Raw genomic sequence first — 21,072 nt, forward strand, 5'->3', positions numbered from 1 at the left:
ATCCAATTCCTGTTGACCCCAGGAGACCTGCCTTCCCTCTCCCCAGGTTCCTAATAGCTACTGGGTTCTAAGGCCAATGGGAAAAGTGGTCTTGGCCTTCTTAGTTTTTCTGATTGGATCCCTGCTGGACCCAGCTGAGCTCCCTCCCAACATCTCAACAAACTCTAAATGATGGAGAGCTGAGGGCAATCTTCTGGATTTCCCTTCCCCTACATACCTCAGTCCTTTTCCGTGGAAGAAGGCTGGACATCGTATAAGGACACTGGTAAGTTTCTACCTGGGAAAGTCACTTTTCAAATTTCCCTATTTAATTGCTGCTGGAAGTGGGGTTGGTTCCCCCCAGCACTGTGCTCATTTGTATATATTTTTTATTACCCTATTTATTTTGTTAGAGGTGTACATCCCTTGATTCTATTTATCATGGTAGTGTTGTCTTGTTTTTGTTTCGTTCTGTTTTGCTCTGCCATCTGTCTCCCCTGATTAGACTGTGAGCACATCACTGGGCAGGGATTGTCTCTATCTGTTGCCAAATTGTACATTCCAAGTGTTTAGTAGAGTGCTCTGCATATAGTAAGTGCTCAATAAATACTATTGAATGAAGGAAAGGTAGTAAAGTCAGTGGAAAGAATGCAGACCTATGAATCAGGAGACTTGTGTTCTAATCCTGGATCCATCTCTTGTTAGCTGTGTAACTTGGCCAAATCACTTAACTTCTCTATACCTTAGTTTCCTCATTTGTAAAATGGAGATAAGATAATTAGAATCTATTAGTAGTATTGAGCACTTACTATGTGCCAAGCCCGGGGTTTGATATAAACTAGCCAGGTCAGACACTGTCTCTGTGCCAGATGGGACTCACAGCCTTGTATCTATTCTCAGCATTTAGTACAATGCTTGGCACATAGTAAGTGCTTAACAAATGCCACAATTCTCATTATTTATTAGCGGGGGCAGGGGAAGGCAATAGGAAAGGGCTCAGGGCTAGGGGAGGCAGGCTGGTGGGGAGTTGTGTGTATGTTGGGGGGGGGGGGTCACCTTATTGCTGCAGAGAGAGACAGTTAATAATAATAATGTTGGTATTTGTTAAGCGCTTACTATGTGCAGAGCACTGTTTTAAGCACTGGGGTAGAGACAGGGTAATCAGGTTGTCCCACGGGAGGCTCACAATCTTAATCCCCCTTTTACAGATGAGGTAACTGAGGCACAGAGAAATTAAGTGACTTGCCCACAGTCACAAAGCTGACAAGGGGCAGATCAGGGATTCGAACCCATGACCTCTGACTCCTAATAATAATAATGTTGGTATTTGTTAAGCGCTTACTATGTGCCGAGCACTGTTCTAAGCGCTGGGGTAGACACAGGGGAATCAGGTTGTCCCACGTGGGGGTCACAGTCTTAATCCCCATTTTACAGATGAGGGAACTGAGGCACAGAGATGTTGGTATTTGTTAAGCGCTTACTATGTGCAGAGCACAGTTCTAAGCAGTGGGGTAGATATAGGGTCTTCAGGTTGTCCCATGTGAGGCTCAGTCTTCATCCCCATTTGACAGATGAGATAACTGAGCCAAAGAGAAGTAAAGTGACTTGCCCACAGTCACCCAACTGACAAGTGGCAGAGGTGGGATTCAAACCCATGGCCTCTGACTCCCAAGCCCGGGTTCTTTCCACTGAGCCATGCTGAACTGTTGATTGGGACTGAAAATGTGGCTCCTGGGATGGTCAGTCAGTCATATTTATTGAGTGCTTACTGTGTGCGGGGCAGCTTACTAAATGCTGGGGAGGGAACAATATAACAGACATTCCCTGTCCACAATGAGTTTACAGCTTGGGGGTGGGGGGGTGACTGTCAGCTGACTGGGGCATCGTTGTGCAGGATGGCTGCAGCTATTGCTAGATTAATGGGATTGATTAGGTTCCCTGTGGGGAGAGAGCCGAGGCGTTATAAGGGTCGGCATGGCAAATCCTTTTCTGAGAATGAAATATTCGGAGCCCCACTTGCCGACCTGAAGTCTGCAAAGACACAGAACAGAAGGGTCACTGTTCCTTCCCTCTTCCCACCTCCTCTCCTACCCTTCCCTATTGGTCCGATCCCAGTCTGATTCCTGGTCTTCTAGTCCCAGGGTCATAGTTCTTGTTTTCCCAGGAGCCTGGCTCTTGTCATCAATCAACCGATGGTATTTATTGAGTGCTTACTGTATGCAGAGCACTGGACTAAGTGTTTGGGAGAGTACAGCAGACTTGGTAGACACCAGGTATTTACAGTCCTAGAGGGGGAGACTGACACTGAAATACATTATGGATGTGTACATAAGTGCTGTGGAGTTGAGGGGGTGAATATCAAATGTTGAAAGGGCATAGATTCAAGTGCACAGGTGAAGCAGAAAGGAGAGGAAGCAGCAGAAATGAGGGTTTAGTTGGAGAATCCCTCCTATTTGCACCCTTTATTCAACCCTCAGCCCCACAGTACTTGTATGCATATCCTTAATTTATATTAATGTGTCTCTCTCCTAGACTGTAAGCTCGTTATGGGCAGGGAACCTATCAACTCTGTTATACTGTGCTCTTGAGATGCAGAGCGGATAGAGCACGGGCCTGGGAGTCAGAAGGACCCGGGTTCTAGTCCCAGCTCTGCCACTTGTCTGCTGTATAACCTTGGGCAAGTCATTCCATTTCTCTGTGCCTCAGTTACCTCATCTGTAAAATGGGGATCAAAACTGTGAGCCCCATGTGGGACGTAGATTGCATCCAACCTGACTACTTTGTGTATACTCCGGCGCTTAGACCAGTACCCGGAACATTGTGCTTAACAAATATCATAAAAAGCATTTAGTACTGTGTTCTGTACACAGGAAGCACTATAAAATTCCATTGATGATGAAGGGGGAGTTCCAGCTAAAGGGAGGAAGTTGGCAAGGAGTTGGCAGTGAGACGGAGATAGAAATACAGTGAGTAGGTTGATGTTAGAGGAGCGAAGCGAGGGGGGCTGAGTTGTAGTAGGAAATCACTTAGGTAAGATAAGAGAGAGTAATCTGAATGCTTTAAAGTCAGGTAAGGAGTTTCTGTGGGATGCAACGGTGGATGGACAACCACTGGAGTTTCTTGAGGAGTGGGGAAACATCGACTGAACTGCTTTTTACCAAAATCTAGGGAACAGTGAAGTACGGACTGGAGTGGGGAGAGGCAGGGAAGCCAGGTGTTATGGTTTCATTTTCTAAAACTAACTGAATTTGGGAAGCAGCTTGACCTAGTGGAAAAGGCAGAGACAATGGAGTCAGAGGACCTGGGTTCTAATACTGGCTTTACCACTTATCAGCTGTGTGACCTTGGGCAAGTTACTTACTTCTCTGTGCTTCTGTTACCACATCTGTAAAAATGGGGGTTAAGACTGTGAGCCCCATGTGGGATGTGGACAGTGTTGTTCATCCTGATTATCTACCTCAGTGCTTAGTATAGTGCCTGGCAAATAGTAAGTGCTAAACAAATGTCATTAAAAACCAAGAATTTGGGAAGGTCTAGTGCTACTGGAGGATAGGTCACATCGGTTGGCACCATACTGATTCCTTCCAAGTTCAAACTGCACCATGTCCTCTCTGTTCTATTTAAGGCTCTGGAAACTTCTGGCTCTTTCAACAAAGCCCCAAGTCTTTCCCTGTACCTTGATCAGACTAGCTTATAAACTTTTTTCAATGATATTTAAGTGCTTATTATGTTGCAGGCACTGTTATCCCAGCTCTGCCACTTGTCAGCTGTGTGACTGTGGGCAGGTCACTTAACTTTTCTGCGCCTTGGTTCCCTCATCTGGAAAATGGGGATTAAGACTGTGAGCCTCATGTGGGACAACCTGATTACCCTGTATCTACCCCAGGGTTTAGAACAGTGCTCTGCACATAGTAAGCGCTTAACAAATACCAACATTATTATTATTATTATTAATAAACACTGAGGTAGAGACAAGTTAATCAGCTCCTCAAGGGCAGGGGCTGTGTAACCTCCCTCTCTAAAACCCCAGAGGAGTTGTCTGCTCAATATGGACTGTGGACAGAGTCCCTTCTAGGTGATATCCTGGTTGCTTGTCTTGCAGCTGGACAGTAAATGGTGCTATTATAGGCTTGGACAGAAGCTGCGTGCCTAGTGGTTAGAGAACAGGCCTGGAGTCAGAAGGTCCTGGGTTCTAATCCTGACTCCACCACTTGTCTGCTGTGACCTTGGGCAAGTTACTTCACTTCTTTGTGTCTCAGTTACTTCAGCTGGAAAATGGGCAGAAGAATGTGAGCCCCATGTGAAACGGACTGAATCCAACCTGATTAACTTGTATCTACCCCAACGCTCAGTACAGTGTCTGGGACATAGTGAGTGCTTAACAAATACCATTTTTAAAAAAGGTAGGAGATGGGTCGGTGTACTCTGTGGTTGCTCTATGTGCTGAAACATCTGTGTCTTTGACTTGGGAATCTGACTTTATTTCCCAGGTTACCCTCGACTCCCATGGTATATCCCAGCAAGGCTATATATCGCTCTGGCGAGGAGGCAATTTGAACAGGACCTCGGCCCAGAGCCCCTTGTTTAGCACTAGGCTAGCAAGATTTCTTTCTACCAGCATCTCTCAGCTGTCCTCTGAGGAGCAGAAATGGAGAGATCTGAACTCAGCTCCTGTCCCCTGTAGGTTTATTTTTCACTCCAGAACAACCCAACTACCTAATCTAGAGAAAATGTTCTGCCCATGTCTCCCCACACTACTTAAATCTCCCAGTGATGTCTATTCTTCTCCATAACAAATTCCTGACTATTGGCTTTAAGGCACTCAATCAGTTCTCTCCCTACTTCTCTTTGCTCCTCTCCAACTACACCCCAGTTTATACACTTGGGTCCTCCCAAGTCAGCCTACTCACTGTGCTTCCTTCTCATCTTTTATTAACAACCTCTTGCTCACACCATCCCCCCTGGCCGGAACTCCCTCCCACTTCACATCCTGCAGAATACTGCTCTCCCCGCATTCCAAGCCCTTCTGAAATCATGTCTCCATGGGAGGCCTTCCCTGATTAATAACTCATCTCCACATCCTAATTCCCCCCCTATCAACACTTCAGCACTTCTGCACCCCCTAAAATTGAGGTATTCACTTCACCCAGGCCTCCACCCTTATGTACATTTCATTAAACTCAGTGCATTTTCTCTGCCAGTAATATATTAGTATCTACCTTCCCCATTAGACTGAAAGCTCCCAGAGGCAGGGAGTGTATCTACAAACTCTATTTTATTCTCCCAAGAACTTAGTATAGTGTTCTACACAGAGAAAGCACTCAATAAGTATGATTGGACTGATTAATGCTCGTGCCCTTGGCTTCACTCTTCCCTGAAAGAAGCCATCATTGGGCCGTCTCCTTAGCTCTCTTGTCTACCCATTCTCTGCACCCAGGATAGAGCCTGGGATGGGATGCATGGGAGGTGGTTGAGCAGGACGGGTTTTTTTTTTTGGTATTTAAGCGCTTACTATGTGCAGAGCACTGTTCTAGGTGCTGGGGTAGATACAGGGTGATCAGGTTGTCCCACGTGTTGGTGCTCTTTGCTTCCCTCTCCTCCTCCCCCAACCAACCCCCAACCTCACTCTCCACATCCACACTCTCTTGCTCTTGTTCTTGTGGTTCGTGAGAAGAAATTAAGCTTTTTGAGGGCACGGGCTGGGCCTGCTCTGTTTTTTTTCCGCTACCCATGCTGTGTTGGAATAGGCCCCAAGGGGCCTCAGAAAGTATTCAGAGAGTGGGGAAGTTGGGGGCTTGGAGTTGAGAAGAAAAGGACAGCGATCCCATTCCTCTGATGTTTAGCTAGACTGTTCCTTCTTCAGCACGGTCGGTCCAGTCTCTCCTGCCCCTCCTCCTGGCTGTTTCCGGCCAGGAAGAGCCCCAAGGAGGGGCAAGATGCTCCTTTGAGCTTCTGGGAAGTGGGGAGAAGGTGGTGGGGCAGGGCCCACCACCCAAGGGTCTGAAAGAGGGACCATAGACCCTCCTGCACTGTGAAAGAGAACAACTGCCCCTCTGGGGGTCTCTGCCTGCCATTGGCACCCAGAGAGCAAGGTTCTGGGGTCCCTGGCCCCACCCCCCAGGCCCGCATATACCTTCTGGTGCCTGGCTCCATCCCTCCCCTTCCACTGGGGCCCAGCTGTGCAGGCGAGTGCCACGCACACTGAGTTATTTCAATTTTAAGAATATGATGGAACCAGTGATGCTTAAAATGTACTTGTTAATGGCCTCGCTTTGCAGTTTCATTTCACTTTAATAGAAACCATCTGCTCCGAGCTGGCAGGGGCGTCCACTCCACTCCTTTGACGAAGGCTGCTCCCTCCCACCCCACGCCCCTTGCCTTCCCGGCCTCTGAGGGAGCTGCCCCGGGCTTGGCCCAGGGACACCTGGCCGCAGGGAGAGCCGGGGCACGAGGACCGAGAGGGAGAGACACCGGGAGGTTTGCGAGGGCCGGGCCGGGGAGACGAACACATGTCGAGATGAGATCGGGAAAGGAGCAGAGATGAGGCAAGGGAGTACCAGCCCATTGGCAGAAGCCTGAGGCTCACGGGTGCCAAGGTCCGGGGGACCCTCTGCCCCTCTTCACGGAGGCAGGAGAAGGGGAGGGGTATTTCCCCTCTGTGCAAGACAAGCTGCTCACCTCACGGCTGCTGGGCAGATGGGGATGAGGGCCTAGGAAAGTCGGCGGAGCCCAGTCCACCCTGTGCTGATCAGTCCTCAATCTGCCCTTGACCCCTCTGTGCTCTGGAGGGGAGGATGGGAAACCGAGTATGTGCTTGAGACGCAGCTTGCCCCTGCCCCCCCCCTCCAGTAAACCTAGCCTGGGGCTCCTTTTAATCCCACCTGCTGGGGGAGATCAACAAGTCCATGGCTGGCAAGGCCTCCTACAGGCCCCCGGACCAAGCCCCTTTCCCCAGCAAGAAGCTCTGAGTTCACCAGCTTTGTTCGTCCTCAACAGGCCCGTCCCGCAAGTGGGCCGGAGAGAGTGATCCCAGCTCGATCAATAAATACCATTTGAGCCCAGCTGAAAAACAAAGGGCCCCAGAGTTGAAATTAGACTCTTTTCTCTCTCCACCACATACCCTCATCCCTCGGAACAGTTTACAAAAAATTTCCCTCATTTTAAAAAAAAAAAAAAGAAGCGGTCAGAGGCCCAGGACTATAGGGTGGTCCCACTGGGGAGGGGGATTTTGAAGCCACTCTGCAGGAAGGCCAGGCCGATCACCAGTCCCAGGACTCCAGTCAACAGAACCGCCCCCAGGGCCTTGAGGAAGGAAGTCCTGGTGCGGGTGAAGGTGGCAGGCCCCATGAGGCCTAGCAGGGCCGTGCTGACCGTCAGCGTGTACACGATGGAGACGCCCGTGTTGAGGGCCACGATCTTCCCAAACTTGGCGAAGGGGGCGATGATGCAGAAGAAGAGGGGCACCGTGGCAATGACGGTGGTGACCGCACTTGAGACAATGGCCACCCCCACGTGCCGGATGGCCTCCAGAGTCCGCCACTGACGGCAGGAGCTTGGGTCCTGGCAAGGGGGAAAAGAGAATGAGAAGGGAGCGGATGCATATGGGAGCACAAAGAAGGAACTGGAATCCATAGGGCCAAAGGGAGGGTTTAGAACCTAGGAAGCCAAAGGGGTGAGGACTTATGACCCTTGGGATGCCCAGGGGAAACCCTAAGGACTATCAAAGGACCTGGGTACTAATCCTGGGTCTGCCACCTACTGCTGTGTGGCTTTGGGCAAGTCACTTAACTTCTCTGTGCCTCAGTTCCCTCATCAGCACAATGGGGATTCAATACCTGTTCTCCCTCCTACTTAGACTGTGAGCCCCATGTGGATCTGATAATCTTGTATTGACTCCAGGGCATAGTAATAATAATAATGTTGGTATTTGTTAAGCGCTTACTATGTGCAGAGCACGGTTCTAAACGCTGGGGTAGATACAGGGTAATCAGGTTGTCCCACGTGAGGCTCACAGTTAATCCCCATTTTACAGATAAGGTAACTGAGGCACGGAGAAGTTTAGTGACCTGCCCACAGTCACACAGCTGACAAGTGGCAGAGCCGGTAATCAAACCCATGACCTCTGACTCCGAATCCCAGGCTCTTTCCCCTGAGCGACGTTGCTGCTTAGCACTTAGTAAGCACTTAATAAATACCACAGTGATGAAGATGATCAGAGAGGGAGCCCAGAATCTCCAGAACTAGGCTTGGGTGAAATCTTGGACCCAAAGAGCTAGAGGGACGGAGAAGATTCCCTCTTATATGGTGGGGGCTTAAGGAGCTAGATTGGAAACTCTTTGTAGGGAGGGAACTTGTCTACTGACTCTGTTGGATTGTACTCTCCCAAAGGATCAGTCCAGTGACCTGCACACAATAAGTGCTCAAATATCACTGTTTGATCAATAGCAGGGTGAGGATGGACATGCACCCATGGATGCGTGGAACTTGGCTGACTGCTATTCAGAGCCGGAAATAAAGGGGAAAGAGGCATTTGGAGCTGCCTTTCTGGGGGGACTATTTTTTCATTTATTTAGCACTTACAGTCTGCAGAGTACTGTACTAAGTGCTTGAGAGAATACAATATAACAGAGTTGGTTGATACGTTCCCCGCCCAGAAAGAGATTGAAGTCTAGAAAGGGAGGAAGACCCACCCCACTTTCACTATATGTACTGTGCTTCCCTGCAGGCCATATTCTTTGGGCTCTTTGCTAGAGCCCTTTCAAGGGACTCTGTGATGATTTTGTTTCACACTAGGGGTTTGATTTGGTGAGATCTATTTTGCACCTCAAATCATGACAGAATCTCATGCTTTGGTAAAGCACCGATTTAAGCTGAAGTGCGAGCTAAGTGGAAGGGCTATTGAACCAGCCAAGGCCCCACTAAGACTGAGCAACAATTACAGACGGCAGTTGAGCTGCAGGTGAAAACGTCACTAAGGCCCCCGCAGATTCTAGGCTGCAGCACAAAGGTTGCCATCAAGAGCCATGAAGGAGCCAAGCCTAAGTCGGGACCTCAGCTGGGATTTAAAAGCATCAATTTCCCCATCCCCTGAGATCATTCCCCCAAACCAGAGCTAATGATTTTAACTGCTCTCGCATTCCAGTTAGGTCCCATTGTCATGACCTCCAAATAAGAGCCTTTACCAGTATAAATGGAGTTTCTGGAATGTGTCTGTTATATTGTACTCTCCCCAGTGCTTAGTACAGTGCTCTGCAAACAGTAAGTGCTCAATAAATACGATCAACTGACTATAGTTTTACTCCAGTCTGGGAAGAACCACTTGGCCAGTGGCAGGTCATTAGCCCGGCACTGAAAGATGAATAGGAAATTTTTTTTAAGTAACTCTGATATGGGAAGCCCTCCCACTCCTGCCCTCTCCTCCTTTCCTTTTCCAAATATTTTCCCCATTTATGGGGAGGGGATAAGCATCTCACCTCTGTCTGTTGGAGGGGAAGATTCTCACCAGCCAGCAGGTAGCCCTCCACCAGGTGGACGCAGTAATCGACTGAAGAGCCAACCAGGATGGAGAGGGAAATGGCTTCCACGGCCCCCATTTCCCAGCCGGACCAGTACATGATGGTCACCACAAGACAGACGATTCCTGTGCAGACAGTTTGTTGATGAGCAGAGAATATAGGCTGCCTAGACAGACTTCCCCTCCAACCCCACCAAGGAGCTCCAACTTCCAGTGGATAGGGACCCTGTGGGAAGAGAGGAAGGTGGAAAGGCCTCTACAAGTTGGAGAAAAACAAGCTGATGGCATTGCTGGGTGTCCTGGATCCCCAAATAGGTGAGAGAAGGTGGGTGCCAGCACCATTCGGCACTGTGGACACCTCAGGAAGCCAGGTGGAGCCAGAAGAGAGGCAGTGAATACACGGACTAGAGAAGGGGCAGAAGTTTCCTTCTAAACAGGACTCTTCTTCTGCCAAAACGAAGTCATCCAGGCCTAGCTCTGAGGCACGGGCTGGCTGAAAGTCCTCACATCTTGGAGGCCTCGGATACCCGTGCTGCAGGGGGAGAATGGATCTTTAAACATCCCTTCCTCCTCTTGGCTTTTCCTAGTCTACGTGTTCACTCTTCTGTTGGCACATTGACTGTCTACTGAACACATTCTAGGTGATTTTTACCTTCTCCAGCTCTGTATTTTCCTCCAGTTAAAAAGCCCTGCTTCAAGACAACACCCCTCCAAGGTTCCAAGCCCTAAATTTCACCTTGACCCAGCATCAACTGCGGATTAAACAAGGTTAAACAAGACTGGTGCCCCTGGATTCCAGGATTTTTGACCTCTGCGCCCACCCCCACCACTCAGAAAAATGACTACTGCCTTCCTTTCGCCCGGATGCTGAAACTGCCCCCAGATACCCAAGATGCTCAGCAGCACTGGCAGCAGAAGCAGGATGTGGGTGGTGAAGACAGCAACTGCAGCCACACAGATGAGCAGGGAGAGGACCAGGCCATACAGAGCACTCTGCACACCTGGAATGAGAAATGAAGGGAGGCGTCGTCACATCTGTTTGGTTACTGTGGCATTTTCCAAGGCACTGCTGGGGACCGGGGCTGCTCCCAAATCCTATAATTATCTCTATTTTGTAACAGGCACACAGAGAGTTATCGGCCTTCCCCAAGGTTACCCAGCAAGACTGGCCAACTGTTTATTTAGCACCTCTGAACTGGGGAGTTTGGATCCACGTCTAGCTACTTCTACAGAAGAGGGCCCAGATCAGTGTCAAGCTGTGGCTCAGAGAAGGTGAGTCCCTCACATCAAAGCAGTCCACCCTCAGCAATTATCTACATATCCATAATTAATTTTAATGTCTGTCTCCCCGTCTAGACCGTAAGCTCCATTTGGGTAGGGAACATGTCAACCAACTCTGTTATATTGTACTCTCTTTAGTTCAGTGTTCAATAAATACAATTGATTGACCAGATTGAGCCTCTGAATTATCATTGTGGCAGCAGTAGGGCGGCTCAGAGTGAGGAATGAGTTGCCATCAAGCCCCAACTCCCCCTTCCAGGGTACCATCAGAGCCACGTCTTCCTGAGTGGCCTTGCTCCCAGAAATCTGTGTGCTCGGGGACGGGGGATAAGAGCTGCGGCCATGCGCTCTCAGAGTCGCACCCGACCAGCCGGCCGGCCACGCCGGCTCTCCTCCGCACCATCAAGGAGACTCCATCCCATCCCACTTTCCACCATCGCGCCAGCAAAGGGGAAAAGAACCACAGCATGAAGCCTTCGCAAAACCCTGAGAAGACTGGTGATTGCCAGTGTGCCTGGGATTCTGAGCCTGAAATTCTGCTCCTCTTAGCCACAGCACCCTACTGATATGTTTTTTTATTTTGTGACTCATCTGGGTTGTGTTTTAATGTTTTATCACTTCTGTGTGTCTCCAGTCCCTTCTCCCACTTACACTCTTGACTGTGAACCCCGGAGAGACAGGGACAATGTCTAATTCCCACCTCTGTATTATTTCCCAACATTCAGTTCAGTGCTCTGCACACAATAAGGATTTAATAAATACTATTACTACTACTAGCATATCCAATTTTTCCTAGTCTACAGGTTTATTCTCCTGCTGGCCCATTGACTCTTTAGTGAGCACCTTCTATGTTATTTTAGCTATTCCAGCCTGGGATGTTTCTCAGAAACAGAAGTTGAATGAGAGGAGGTGAAACACCAGTAGTGAAGGGGTAAGTTAGGGCCTTCGGGTTGTGGGCTGGAGCTGAGCACAGAGGACCGGGGACAGGAGTTGCGGGCTGGACACACCTACCTATGATCTCCATGAAGATCTGCTTCCAGTGTTCACAGGTCTGGAAGCCTCGGCGCAGGACCGAGCCCTCGGGAAAGAGCTGCAGCTGCTGCTGAAGGAAACCCTCCCACCTGAGGTAGTCAGCGTACGTCTGGAAGGAAGACTTCCCCTTGTAGGTGGTCTGCAGGTGAAGAGGAGGGTGGGAAGTTGAGGGGATGGCTACACCCATCCCCTCTGCCTCCGCCCAGAGCTCTGTGCCTCTGCACCCCCGGGGGATGGCCTGCATGCCAGTGTTTCCAGGCCCTCAGCCCTGCCGACAGCCTCTCATCGCAGGGCCCAGGGCCAGGCAGAGGTTGGCTGAGGATGTCTATCGAGTTTGTAAATTGCTGGGCTTGGGCCTTTCAGGTAAGGCTGCAGTAGTCCAGTAGGGCTGGGAAGGCCACCGAGGATGCCCAACAGAAGGAACCAAAGGAGCCAAAGGGCAAAGGATGGGGTCAGACGTAATGCTGGGGGACTGAGAATGTGGTCAGAAGCAGGGCCGGGGGGTTGAGGATGGCTAAACTGCAAGATCATCCTCTAGACTGTATACTCACTGTGGGCAGAGAATGTCCCCTGTTATATTGCTGTTTTGTATTCTCCTAAGTACTTAGTACAGTGCTCTGCACACAGTAAGTTCTCAAAAAATATGATTGAGGTCAGAGACAAGGCTGAGGGACTGAAGATGGGGTCAGAAGCAGGGGTGGGGGCTGAGGAAGGGGTCAGAGGTAGGGCTGGGGGGCTTAGGTTGGATGCAGAGTTGCAGGTGTCTGAATGTGGGAAAAGACAATATACTTTGAAAAACCAGGGCTCCCCCAGGAAACCAATAAGGTCACCAAGAACAGCTCCCTCCCTTCTCACCATCTATAGGGGTCCTGCCTCTGTTTCTACTACCTGCCGGGTTCCTGTCTCATTCATTCAATCAAGTATTTATCGAGCACTTATTGTGTGCAAAGCACTGTACTAAGTGCTTGGGAGAGTACAAAATAACAATAAAGAGACACAGTCCTCCCCTTTCACCACCCCTGGGCTCCTTTCTCCCTCTCACCAGTGACAGGATGCTTGCCTCCCCTCTCATCACTGGCTAGACTCCTCAAAGCCACAACAAGCTTTGAGTGGGAAAGTAGCTGGCAGGCCCCGGATGGGCTGACCTGGCGTTTCTGTGCTAGCATGTGGAGCGGGGAACCTCACCCTGCTGACCTGCCAGCTCCACCAGGGAATTCAGGGATCAGCCTCGGGGTGAGGGGCGTGCTCACCGACTCAAAGGCCATGGAGATCCACTGAACTTTGCCCTCCTTCACGCCCACGGCCCCGTGGGACAGCTGCCCTGGGAGCAGGTTGGGCTCGGGGATGTTCTTGCATTCAGGGTGCAACATCTGCAGAAAGGAGGAGATGCTGTAACCTAGAGAGAGAAGAGGGGAGAGACAGAGAGAGAGAGAGAGAGAGACGGGGCAGAGGAGCCATGGGGGCCAGGGAGAGAGAGAGACAAGGACGGAGACATAGGAGCCAGGAGGCAGAGAGAGAAGAGAGGATCCTGGGTGGGAATTGCCCAGGCTCTGTGCCTCCCCATCCATCCCCACCTCCTAACAATAGCAATAATAACAATAATTATAATTTTCCCCCCTTTCCTCTGCTCCTCCCCCTCTCCTTTCCCATCCCCTCTGCACTGTACTCGTCCGCTCAACTGTATGTGTTTTCATTACCCTATTTATTTTGTAATGAGATGTACATCACCTTGATTCTATTTATTCGCTGTTGTTTTAATGAGATGTTCATCCCCTTGATCCTATTCTTGTCTGTCTCCCCCGATTAGACTGTAAGCCTGTCAAAGGGCAGGGGCTGTCTATATCTGTTACCGATTTGTACCTTCCAAGCGATTAGTACAGTGCTCTGCACATAGTAAGCGCTCAATAAATATTATTGAATGAATGAATGAAATAACTCCTGCTGTTTGTCACCATCTGAGGCTATTTCCCTGTTCAGCCTCTGCCTCCTCCCAGGGGGTTGGAGGAGGAGGGGCAGCTCAATGCATTCTTTTCTCTGGTTATGTGTGGGGGGGGGGGGAGGAGAGGGAAACTCCTGGTTAATATGGGGCCAATGGGGTGAGTTGGGAACCTGTCCCCCATTAGCAGGGAGCAGCAGGAACTGGATGGAAGCTAATTGCTCCTGCTGAACTGAAGCGATTAATAGAGCAAGGGTGAAGATGAGGGCCTAGGGAGCAGATTCCTACAGAGAAAGGGCAGTTTGGGAAGTTAGAGATCTTTTCTCTTTCTCCAATCTGACTCTTGCACTCGGGACAGCCTCCCTGGTTCTGTCTGCCAGGCCCCATTCCTCCTCTCCATTAATCGCAACTCAACTGCCTCCTCCAGGAAGTTTTCCATCATTCACCCCATCCACTTTCCAGTGTGTCAGCACAGCTCCCGAGTGCCTGGCTCATTCCATGCTCTCAACTCACTCTTGTCAATGCTGGATCTGGATGTGTCTCTATGTGGCTTGTGCCTGGGACTCTCTTGCCTCTCCTATTAAACTGGGAGCTCCCTGAGGCCAGGGACTGGGTGTGATCTTCACATGTCCCCCCCCAGGGATTCCATCCATATTGTTAACCAACAGACTGACAGGAACCTCCAGCTTCCCGCTGCCTCCCTACCCACAGTCCCAAAGAATCAATTAGCCTTGGACTCCACCCTTACCTACCTGAAGGCAGACACTGGGCTCCACCAGGCTTCACCAGCTCCTCATTGCTGGCAATGGCCTTGCAGAGGCGGCAGAGGTGACCAATCTCTTTGAAGAGGTCAAAGGAGTCATCGTAGATAACGCTGCCCTTTCACAAGGAGACAGAAACCGGCCCAAGCCAATCACATGAGGCCCTGCCAGAAGCACCCACCCGCTGGGAGGAGCAGGGCTTGGGGGGAGCTCCAGGTGGGACAACTGTGCCTAGGATCCAGGGAGGGCCAGAAGGGAGCAGAAGTATAAGAGGGACGTGAAGCAGCATGGCCTAGTAGTAAGCACACGACCCTGGGAGTTAGGGGACCTGAGTTCTAATAGCTCTGCCACTAGTCTGCTGTGTGACCTCGGGCAAGTCGCTTAACTTCTCTGATCCTCAGTTACCTCATTTGTAAAATGGGAGTTAAGACTATGAGCCCCATGTGGGACATGGACTGTGTCCAAATTGATTACCTTGCATCCGCCCCAGCCCTTACCTTAGAACAGGGTCCGGCACATAGTAAGTACTTAGCGAATACCGTTAAAAAAAAAACGAATTGATAAATACCGTATTTATACCAGAAGGATTTAAGGGGCTGGATACATCCTCTAGAATGCCCCAGAGAAGGAGAAAAATCCCCTGGAAAATATCCCCCTGCTCGTTCACCCAGGACAAGTGGCAGGTGGGTCATCAAGAACCATGGTTTCATCTGTTTTACCATCTAGGGGTTAGGAGGAAATGAAAACAGAGACAGACCATTGGGCCAGGAAGGCTGGTGGGTTCTGGGTATTTATCTGCTAGAGTGGGTGTTAAATGACCTCCTTCCAAGGCTCTGCCAAAGCCCTCCTGGGAGCCTGAGCGCCCCACCTCTGCAGGTGGAGAGTTCATGTACCATGTCTCCGATGACGTGGTTGTCTGAGCTCCAGGTGCGATTGACTCCAAGGATGCCGAAGACCACGAAGACCATGGCACCCGTATCCACCAGTGGCCGCACCGCTGGCTTCCCACAGCCCGTGTTCACACAGGGGTTGAAGCCGTAGGTGGCAGACAGTCGAACTTTGGGGGCTGTGGGTGAAGGAAGGGAAAAGGAGGAGCACTGTTGGGGGCTCCCAGCCCCCTGGAACCCCCCTGCTCCCCTATCCTCCCCTGCACCCCTCCCTCCCCCTTCCCCTCCAACTCCCACCTCCATCACCTTTCTCACTGGGCACATAGAGGAAGCCTTTATTGGGTCCGTCTGGGCTGGAGCTCAGCAGGCAGCCAGGGGGTGCCACGCACACCCGCCCGTGGAAAGGAGGCTTGTGGGATTGAGCAAAGTACAGCTTCCTGCAAAGGGAACCGTGGTGGGGTGTCTGTGAGCTCAGTGGGGCTCTGCAGGTAGGGGAGTGGGCAGGTGGGGGCTCAGCTTCTGCCACTAGGAGTAGAAAAGAAAGCAGATTCCACCGATTTCCCAGGGAGGGAGGGCAGGTTGGGAGAACGGTGGAGAGCTGGGTCGGGGAAGGGCGAGTGCTGATCTGCCAGGCTGGCGGAAAGCCACCGAGAAACGGCGTACCGGGTTCGCTGCTGCTCCTTGGCCGCCACATAGAAACTGAAGTCGAACTTCCAGCCCCTCTTGGTGTCGCAGGAGAGCGAGGTCATCATCCACTGGCGCTGGTTCGTCTGCTGGAGCAGCCCTACTGTAGACACACAAGCGGTCAGCTTCTTGGTGAAGTTAGCGAAAGGCACTCTATACACCTAAGCAGTGGATTAATGAAAACAAGACACGTGACTCTGTGGGGCTGCCCCGGCCGGAGACCGAGAGGCTCGCGATCTGCTTCCCCGAGCTTTTGGTCTCCCTTGCTTTATCCGCCGCCCTTTCCCTCCTTCCCAGCTGGGCTGGCTCCCTGGTTCCCAGCTGCTACGGGGCCCTCTAGCCTGTAAGCTCTTGGTGGGCAGGGAATCTCCCTGTTTATTGTTATATTGTACTCTCCCAGATGCTTAGTACAGTGCTGTGCACATAGTAAGCGCTCAATAAGTACGATTGGATGAATGAAAGGAGGTGGGAGGGGTACGGAAATGGTACATCTGGGACTGGATAAAGCAGTCTCATCCTCTAATCCCCACTCCAACCCTGCCCTCCCTAGTCTTGCTTTCTTTCCCAGGAGATCATCCACTGATCCAGCCCCCTCTCCGAGTGCCCAGTGAAATTCCAGGGAAGGGGCTCCCCAAAGCTCTAATGGCCACCGGGCTGTGGTTGCCGGGGTTTGGTCTCTGCAGAGCCAGACACGTGGTCCTGGCCCCCGAGGAGGAGGGAGGGGCGGGGGCTGTGTACCAACCCAGCCCCGAGGCTCACCTGAAAGGAGGGCACCTCTCCTTCCCCCGGGGACACCGTCTGCCACGGTGCGGGCAGGCTGGCGTTGAGAGAGAACCTGTAAATGGCTGGTCTGCCTTGACCTTTGGCCTTAGAGATGTACACGGTACCCTGAGGGTCTAAGAGACACAACAGCAACCATTAAGGGACAGGATGGAAGAGCTCATGTCCCTCTGCCCATCACCTACACCAATGCAATGGGGCAGGTCCCGCGGAATAGAAAAGAGATTCAGAGCCATCAGAACTCCTGCCTCTCCCTCAGACTCTGCCCTGCAGTTGGTCTGTGGCCTTCTCCCCAACTATGACTCAGTTTCTGCCAAGTCAAATGAGTCTTTTCCCTGATCTGACTTCCTAAGATGAGGCAGGTGCAGGTTCAGGCTCTTTGAATCTCTAGGATAAAATCAGAACTCCATGGCCATCTGCCCACCCATCTGGGGTTTTAAACACTGCTTTCTCCTGCCCCCACAAAACTGTGAAATGACTAGGAGGGGTGAATCGGCAGGAGCGGCCCCAAGGAATGGGGGCTGCAGCTCAGGGCAGGTGAATGTCGCCAACCCCACCGCACACTGAGTTGTGTGTTGGTTGAAGGCAGAAGCTCAGCAGTCCTCATGACTCTGATTACCCGGAACGGCTCTTGGCAAATCTAAGTCCATAGTGAGAGCTTAAAAAATACCATCAAAACCAGCCAGTAAGATAGGTTCCAGGCTCGTCTCCCCATTGCTCTGGGTGTGGCCTCTGCCTTTCCCATCCTGTGTCTCAGCCCTTGGGGGGAGTTGGCTTTGGCCAGGGTCAGTCATTCCGTCTATGGTATTTATTGAGCACTTGCTGTGGGCCCACACATCCCGCTCCCTTCCCCTACCCCCAAGACTGACCCTGCTGGGAAGCCTCACTCCGGCTGCCCCAGGGCACACCGGAACCCCGCTTCTTCTTCTCCAGTGAAGTCCTGATGTTGTTCTGCAGATTGTGGGGCTTCTCCTGAAACAGACCTGTCCCACATACTGAGTCAGGGAGGGAAACTCGGCCGGCTCAAGGAGAGGAGCGAGGCAGAGGCCCCGGGGATGGGGTGCCATCCCCCGGGCCGGCTCAGAGGCGGTGATGAAATCGGGAGCCCCGGGAGACCCTCTCAGTGCCTCACTCCCCCACCCCAGCCTCCACCACACCCTGATCCAACATCGGGACTTCTCACCTGAGCAGGTGACACATGAGATGCCCTCAGCGCTCAGGTTGTACTTCAGATCCAGCAGCACCTGGATGTTGGTGTCTGGACGGAAGAGGAGAGGGGCCCGGCTCGCTGGGCGGAGCCGGCTGGCAAAGAACAGCGACAGGATGAGGATGGCGACAAACAGTCCTGTAAAGAGAGTCCACCCCCGAGGGGAGGCTTGGATGGGGGCAAACTACACCCATCCCAGCCAAGCCCTTCTCTCTTCCACCTCCAGCCAAGCGGCCGGGGCGGCATCTGGGAAGCAGGTTTACCCAGAGTCACTATGCGATTGGCCATAACCAGGCAGAAAATTCAAAAAAATTCAGGTTAGATTCATCTATTCGGCTTGGGTTCCTCTGGGAGGACCGGGAGGGCTGCTGGGGAAGGCTAGCCTGATCAAATCTGGGGGCTTGGAGGGGCCCTGAGGAGGAGTTTAAATGTCCCCTGTAGCTGGTCGGGGCCCCAGTCATGGCAGGAGAAGGCCAGGGCTCTGCCATTAGAGAAAGAAGCGGGCCTAAAGACTAGCAGGGACTCCCTACTCCCAGCCTAAGCTGCTAAGGCAGTGGCAACCAAGGAGACTGGACAGCTGAGATGTGAAGGAACACCGATGAAAAATATTTTAATGCCCTTGGGCTCAGCCCCAGTGCTAGTTTGACTCTGTTGTGGTGAGTCCTTTTTCTTAATCAATCACACAATCAGTGGTATTTATCGGAGCGCTTACTGTGTGCTGAGCATGGGACTAGGCGTTTGGGAGAGAACAATACAGTAGACCTGATAGACACATTCCCTGCCCACAAGGAGCTCACAGTCTAGACGGGGAGACAGGCGTGAAAATCAATTACTGATAGGGGAATGGGAGGTTTGGGGAGTTGGGGGGAGGGAGGAGGAAAAGGAGGAGGGGATAGGAGGGGAACAGGATGAGGAAGGGAAGTGCAGAGTGGGGCAGCAGGGCAGATGAGGAAGAAGCAGGGTGGAAGCTCAGGTGATGAATTATTTATTAAGGCAGCTGTGGCTGCAATTCCCAGCAATTTGCCAGTCCAACAAGGGAAATAGCAGGAGGGCTCCGGGGGAGTCCGGAGGGGCAGGGAGTGGAGACCCGGGAAGGGGCGCGAGCCGACCCAGCTCTTACCGACGATCACCCAGCGGCTCTTCACTGCCGCCCACAGCACCCACTGGTGGAGCAGCTCCTGCAGCTGGTTGATCAGCTGGCCCCGGCCGCCCCGCTCAGGGGGCTGCTGCAGGTTCTCGGGAAGCACGGACACCAGGGGCACATCCCCCACCTCCAGAGACGCTGGAAGGGCACAGTCCCAGGGGACGTCAGAGACAGCTAGCCTCGGCTTGGGGATAGTGGAGCTCAGTGGTGAGCTGGAAGGTGAGTGTGTGGGATACCCAGCTCGGAATAATAACTGGGATTTTTTTTAAGCACTTGTTAGGTGTCAAGCACTTGGGTATATACAAGATAATTAGATTGATCACAGCCCCTGTCCCCTAAGGGGGAGGGAAAACCGGTATTTGATTCCCTTTTTACAAATGATAAAACAGGCACTGCAGACACAGGAAATGATAAGTCCAAGGTCCCACAGCAGGCAAGTGGAGGGGCTGAGATTAGAACTCAAGTCTGCTGACTCCCAGGCCTGTGCTCTATCCCCTGGGCTACATTTCTCAGTTGTGCCGTGGATGTCCACTCAGGGCTTGGGCTAGCTGATCCAGCTGTCTCAAGAGAGGGAGGGGGACTCAGGTCTTGAGCTGCAGAGGACATGACCTTAGGGGTAGACCACCCTGGAGACTCATGGCGGGGAAAGTCTACAGCCATCGTGTCTAGCCCAGCCTGGGAAGTTGAGGCTTTGGGGGGGAGGGAAGGGCCGGGACCCCCTGGTTCCCCGGCCAGCCTGGCTCCCCTCTCAGGCCTGGGGCAGGGAACAATTTTTGACCCTAGCCTGATTCTGTGATTCTGGTCTCACCTGACTCTTCCTCCACGCTCAGCAAGGGGATGTCATCATCTAGGTAGGGCATAGAGCTCTGAGAGGACCCTCCCGGGGTGTCCCAGGTGAGGAACACATCTTCAGCCAGATGGAGGGAGCTCTTCTTGCCGCATGTGTGCTGGCAGCTAAGGAGGAAGTGGTGGTCCCATGAGCCCAGAGCGATCCCCTCTCCCACGGCTGCCCCGGAAGATGCCTGGGAACTGCCACCCTTCACCAGTGCTGAGTTCCCTTAAACTGGTTCCTGTGAGCACACTCCCGAAAGGGAAGAGAAGAAGAGGCAGAGGCCAGGGAGCATCTCCGAGGTCTGATTTCCCTTAGGCCCTCTGCCCGATCAATTTTCTTAGATTGTCCACCCACGTTTCTTGAGGCCTAGAGCATTTGATGGTTTTCTGGGCTATGGAAAGGGAGAGAGAGAGAGACGGAGAGAGGGAGGAAGAGAAGGAGAGAAGGAGGGAGGGGAAAAAAGAAGGGAGAGGAAGAGAGAGGGAGGAAGGGAGGGAGACCTGATCCACCTCTGGCACTGAGGAGCAGCTGGGTCAAGCGAAGTCAATATTTTTTCTGTTGGACTTCAGTGCCACTCCAAAACGTCCAGCTGTCCATCCCCAGTGGGGAGGCAAAGGGGGATGATGGACATTATGTCCCTGGAAGGTGCTGGGAACAAAGAGCTGGATCCAAAAAGAGCTCCCCCGCAACTCTGACTCATGACTGCAAACGGTTACGGGTGTAGGCAGGGAGGACCACCGAGATATAGGGGAGGAGAGTCCAGAGAGGCCAGCAGGGCCCCATCACCCTCCCCACTTTGACCCTGGGGCAGCTCACCTAGCCTGGCAGGAGCTCTCCAGCGGAGACACGTATAGACTCCAGATGCCCAGGGCCGCAGGCATGGTGAACAACACCGCCAACCAGCAACAGGACACAATGAGGGACATAAAGAGACCAAAGTCGTGGACGGCCGGGATCTGAAACCGGGGAGGCCAGAAGAGGAAGGTGGAGAGGGCAGAGGTTTGGGGGTGTGCGTGGGACCTGCCCTCCCCCACC

At 52.1% G+C, this 21,072-nt stretch overlaps 1 protein-coding gene across 3 annotated transcripts in view; it reads right to left on the reverse strand.

The window, feature by feature from the left end:
- Positions 1 to 6,251: 6,251 nt before the first annotated feature.
- DISP3 (dispatched RND transporter family member 3) overlaps positions 6,252 to 21,072 on the reverse strand; it is a 57,470-nt gene continuing 42,649 nt past the window's right edge. For all 3 annotated transcript variants that reach the window (XM_029066702.2, XM_029066700.2, XM_029066698.2), the window contains exons 8-22: positions 20,854 to 20,993; positions 20,014 to 20,159; positions 19,182 to 19,343; positions 18,038 to 18,199; positions 17,724 to 17,837; positions 16,834 to 16,970; positions 16,054 to 16,235; positions 15,697 to 15,827; positions 15,397 to 15,569; positions 14,495 to 14,621; positions 13,057 to 13,202; positions 11,786 to 11,945; positions 10,381 to 10,494; positions 9,453 to 9,619; positions 6,252 to 7,539 (exon numbers count right to left, since the gene is read on the reverse strand). In XM_029066702.2, coding sequence (XP_028922535.1) covers positions 7,177 to 7,539; positions 9,453 to 9,619; positions 10,381 to 10,494; positions 11,786 to 11,945; positions 13,057 to 13,202; positions 14,495 to 14,621; positions 15,397 to 15,569; positions 15,697 to 15,827; positions 16,054 to 16,235; positions 16,834 to 16,970; positions 17,724 to 17,837; positions 18,038 to 18,199; positions 19,182 to 19,343; positions 20,014 to 20,159; positions 20,854 to 20,993 — 2,424 coding nt within the window. In that variant the 3' untranslated portion in view covers positions 6,252 to 7,176. The remainder of the gene's footprint in view (positions 7,540 to 9,452; positions 9,620 to 10,380; positions 10,495 to 11,785; positions 11,946 to 13,056; positions 13,203 to 14,494; positions 14,622 to 15,396; positions 15,570 to 15,696; positions 15,828 to 16,053; positions 16,236 to 16,833; positions 16,971 to 17,723; positions 17,838 to 18,037; positions 18,200 to 19,181; positions 19,344 to 20,013; positions 20,160 to 20,853; positions 20,994 to 21,072) is intronic.

Source organism: Ornithorhynchus anatinus, chromosome 5 (assembly GCF_004115215.2).
Source record: "Ornithorhynchus anatinus isolate Pmale09 chromosome 5, mOrnAna1.pri.v4, whole genome shotgun sequence".
Classification (NCBI taxonomy): domain Eukaryota; kingdom Metazoa; phylum Chordata; class Mammalia; order Monotremata; family Ornithorhynchidae; genus Ornithorhynchus; species Ornithorhynchus anatinus.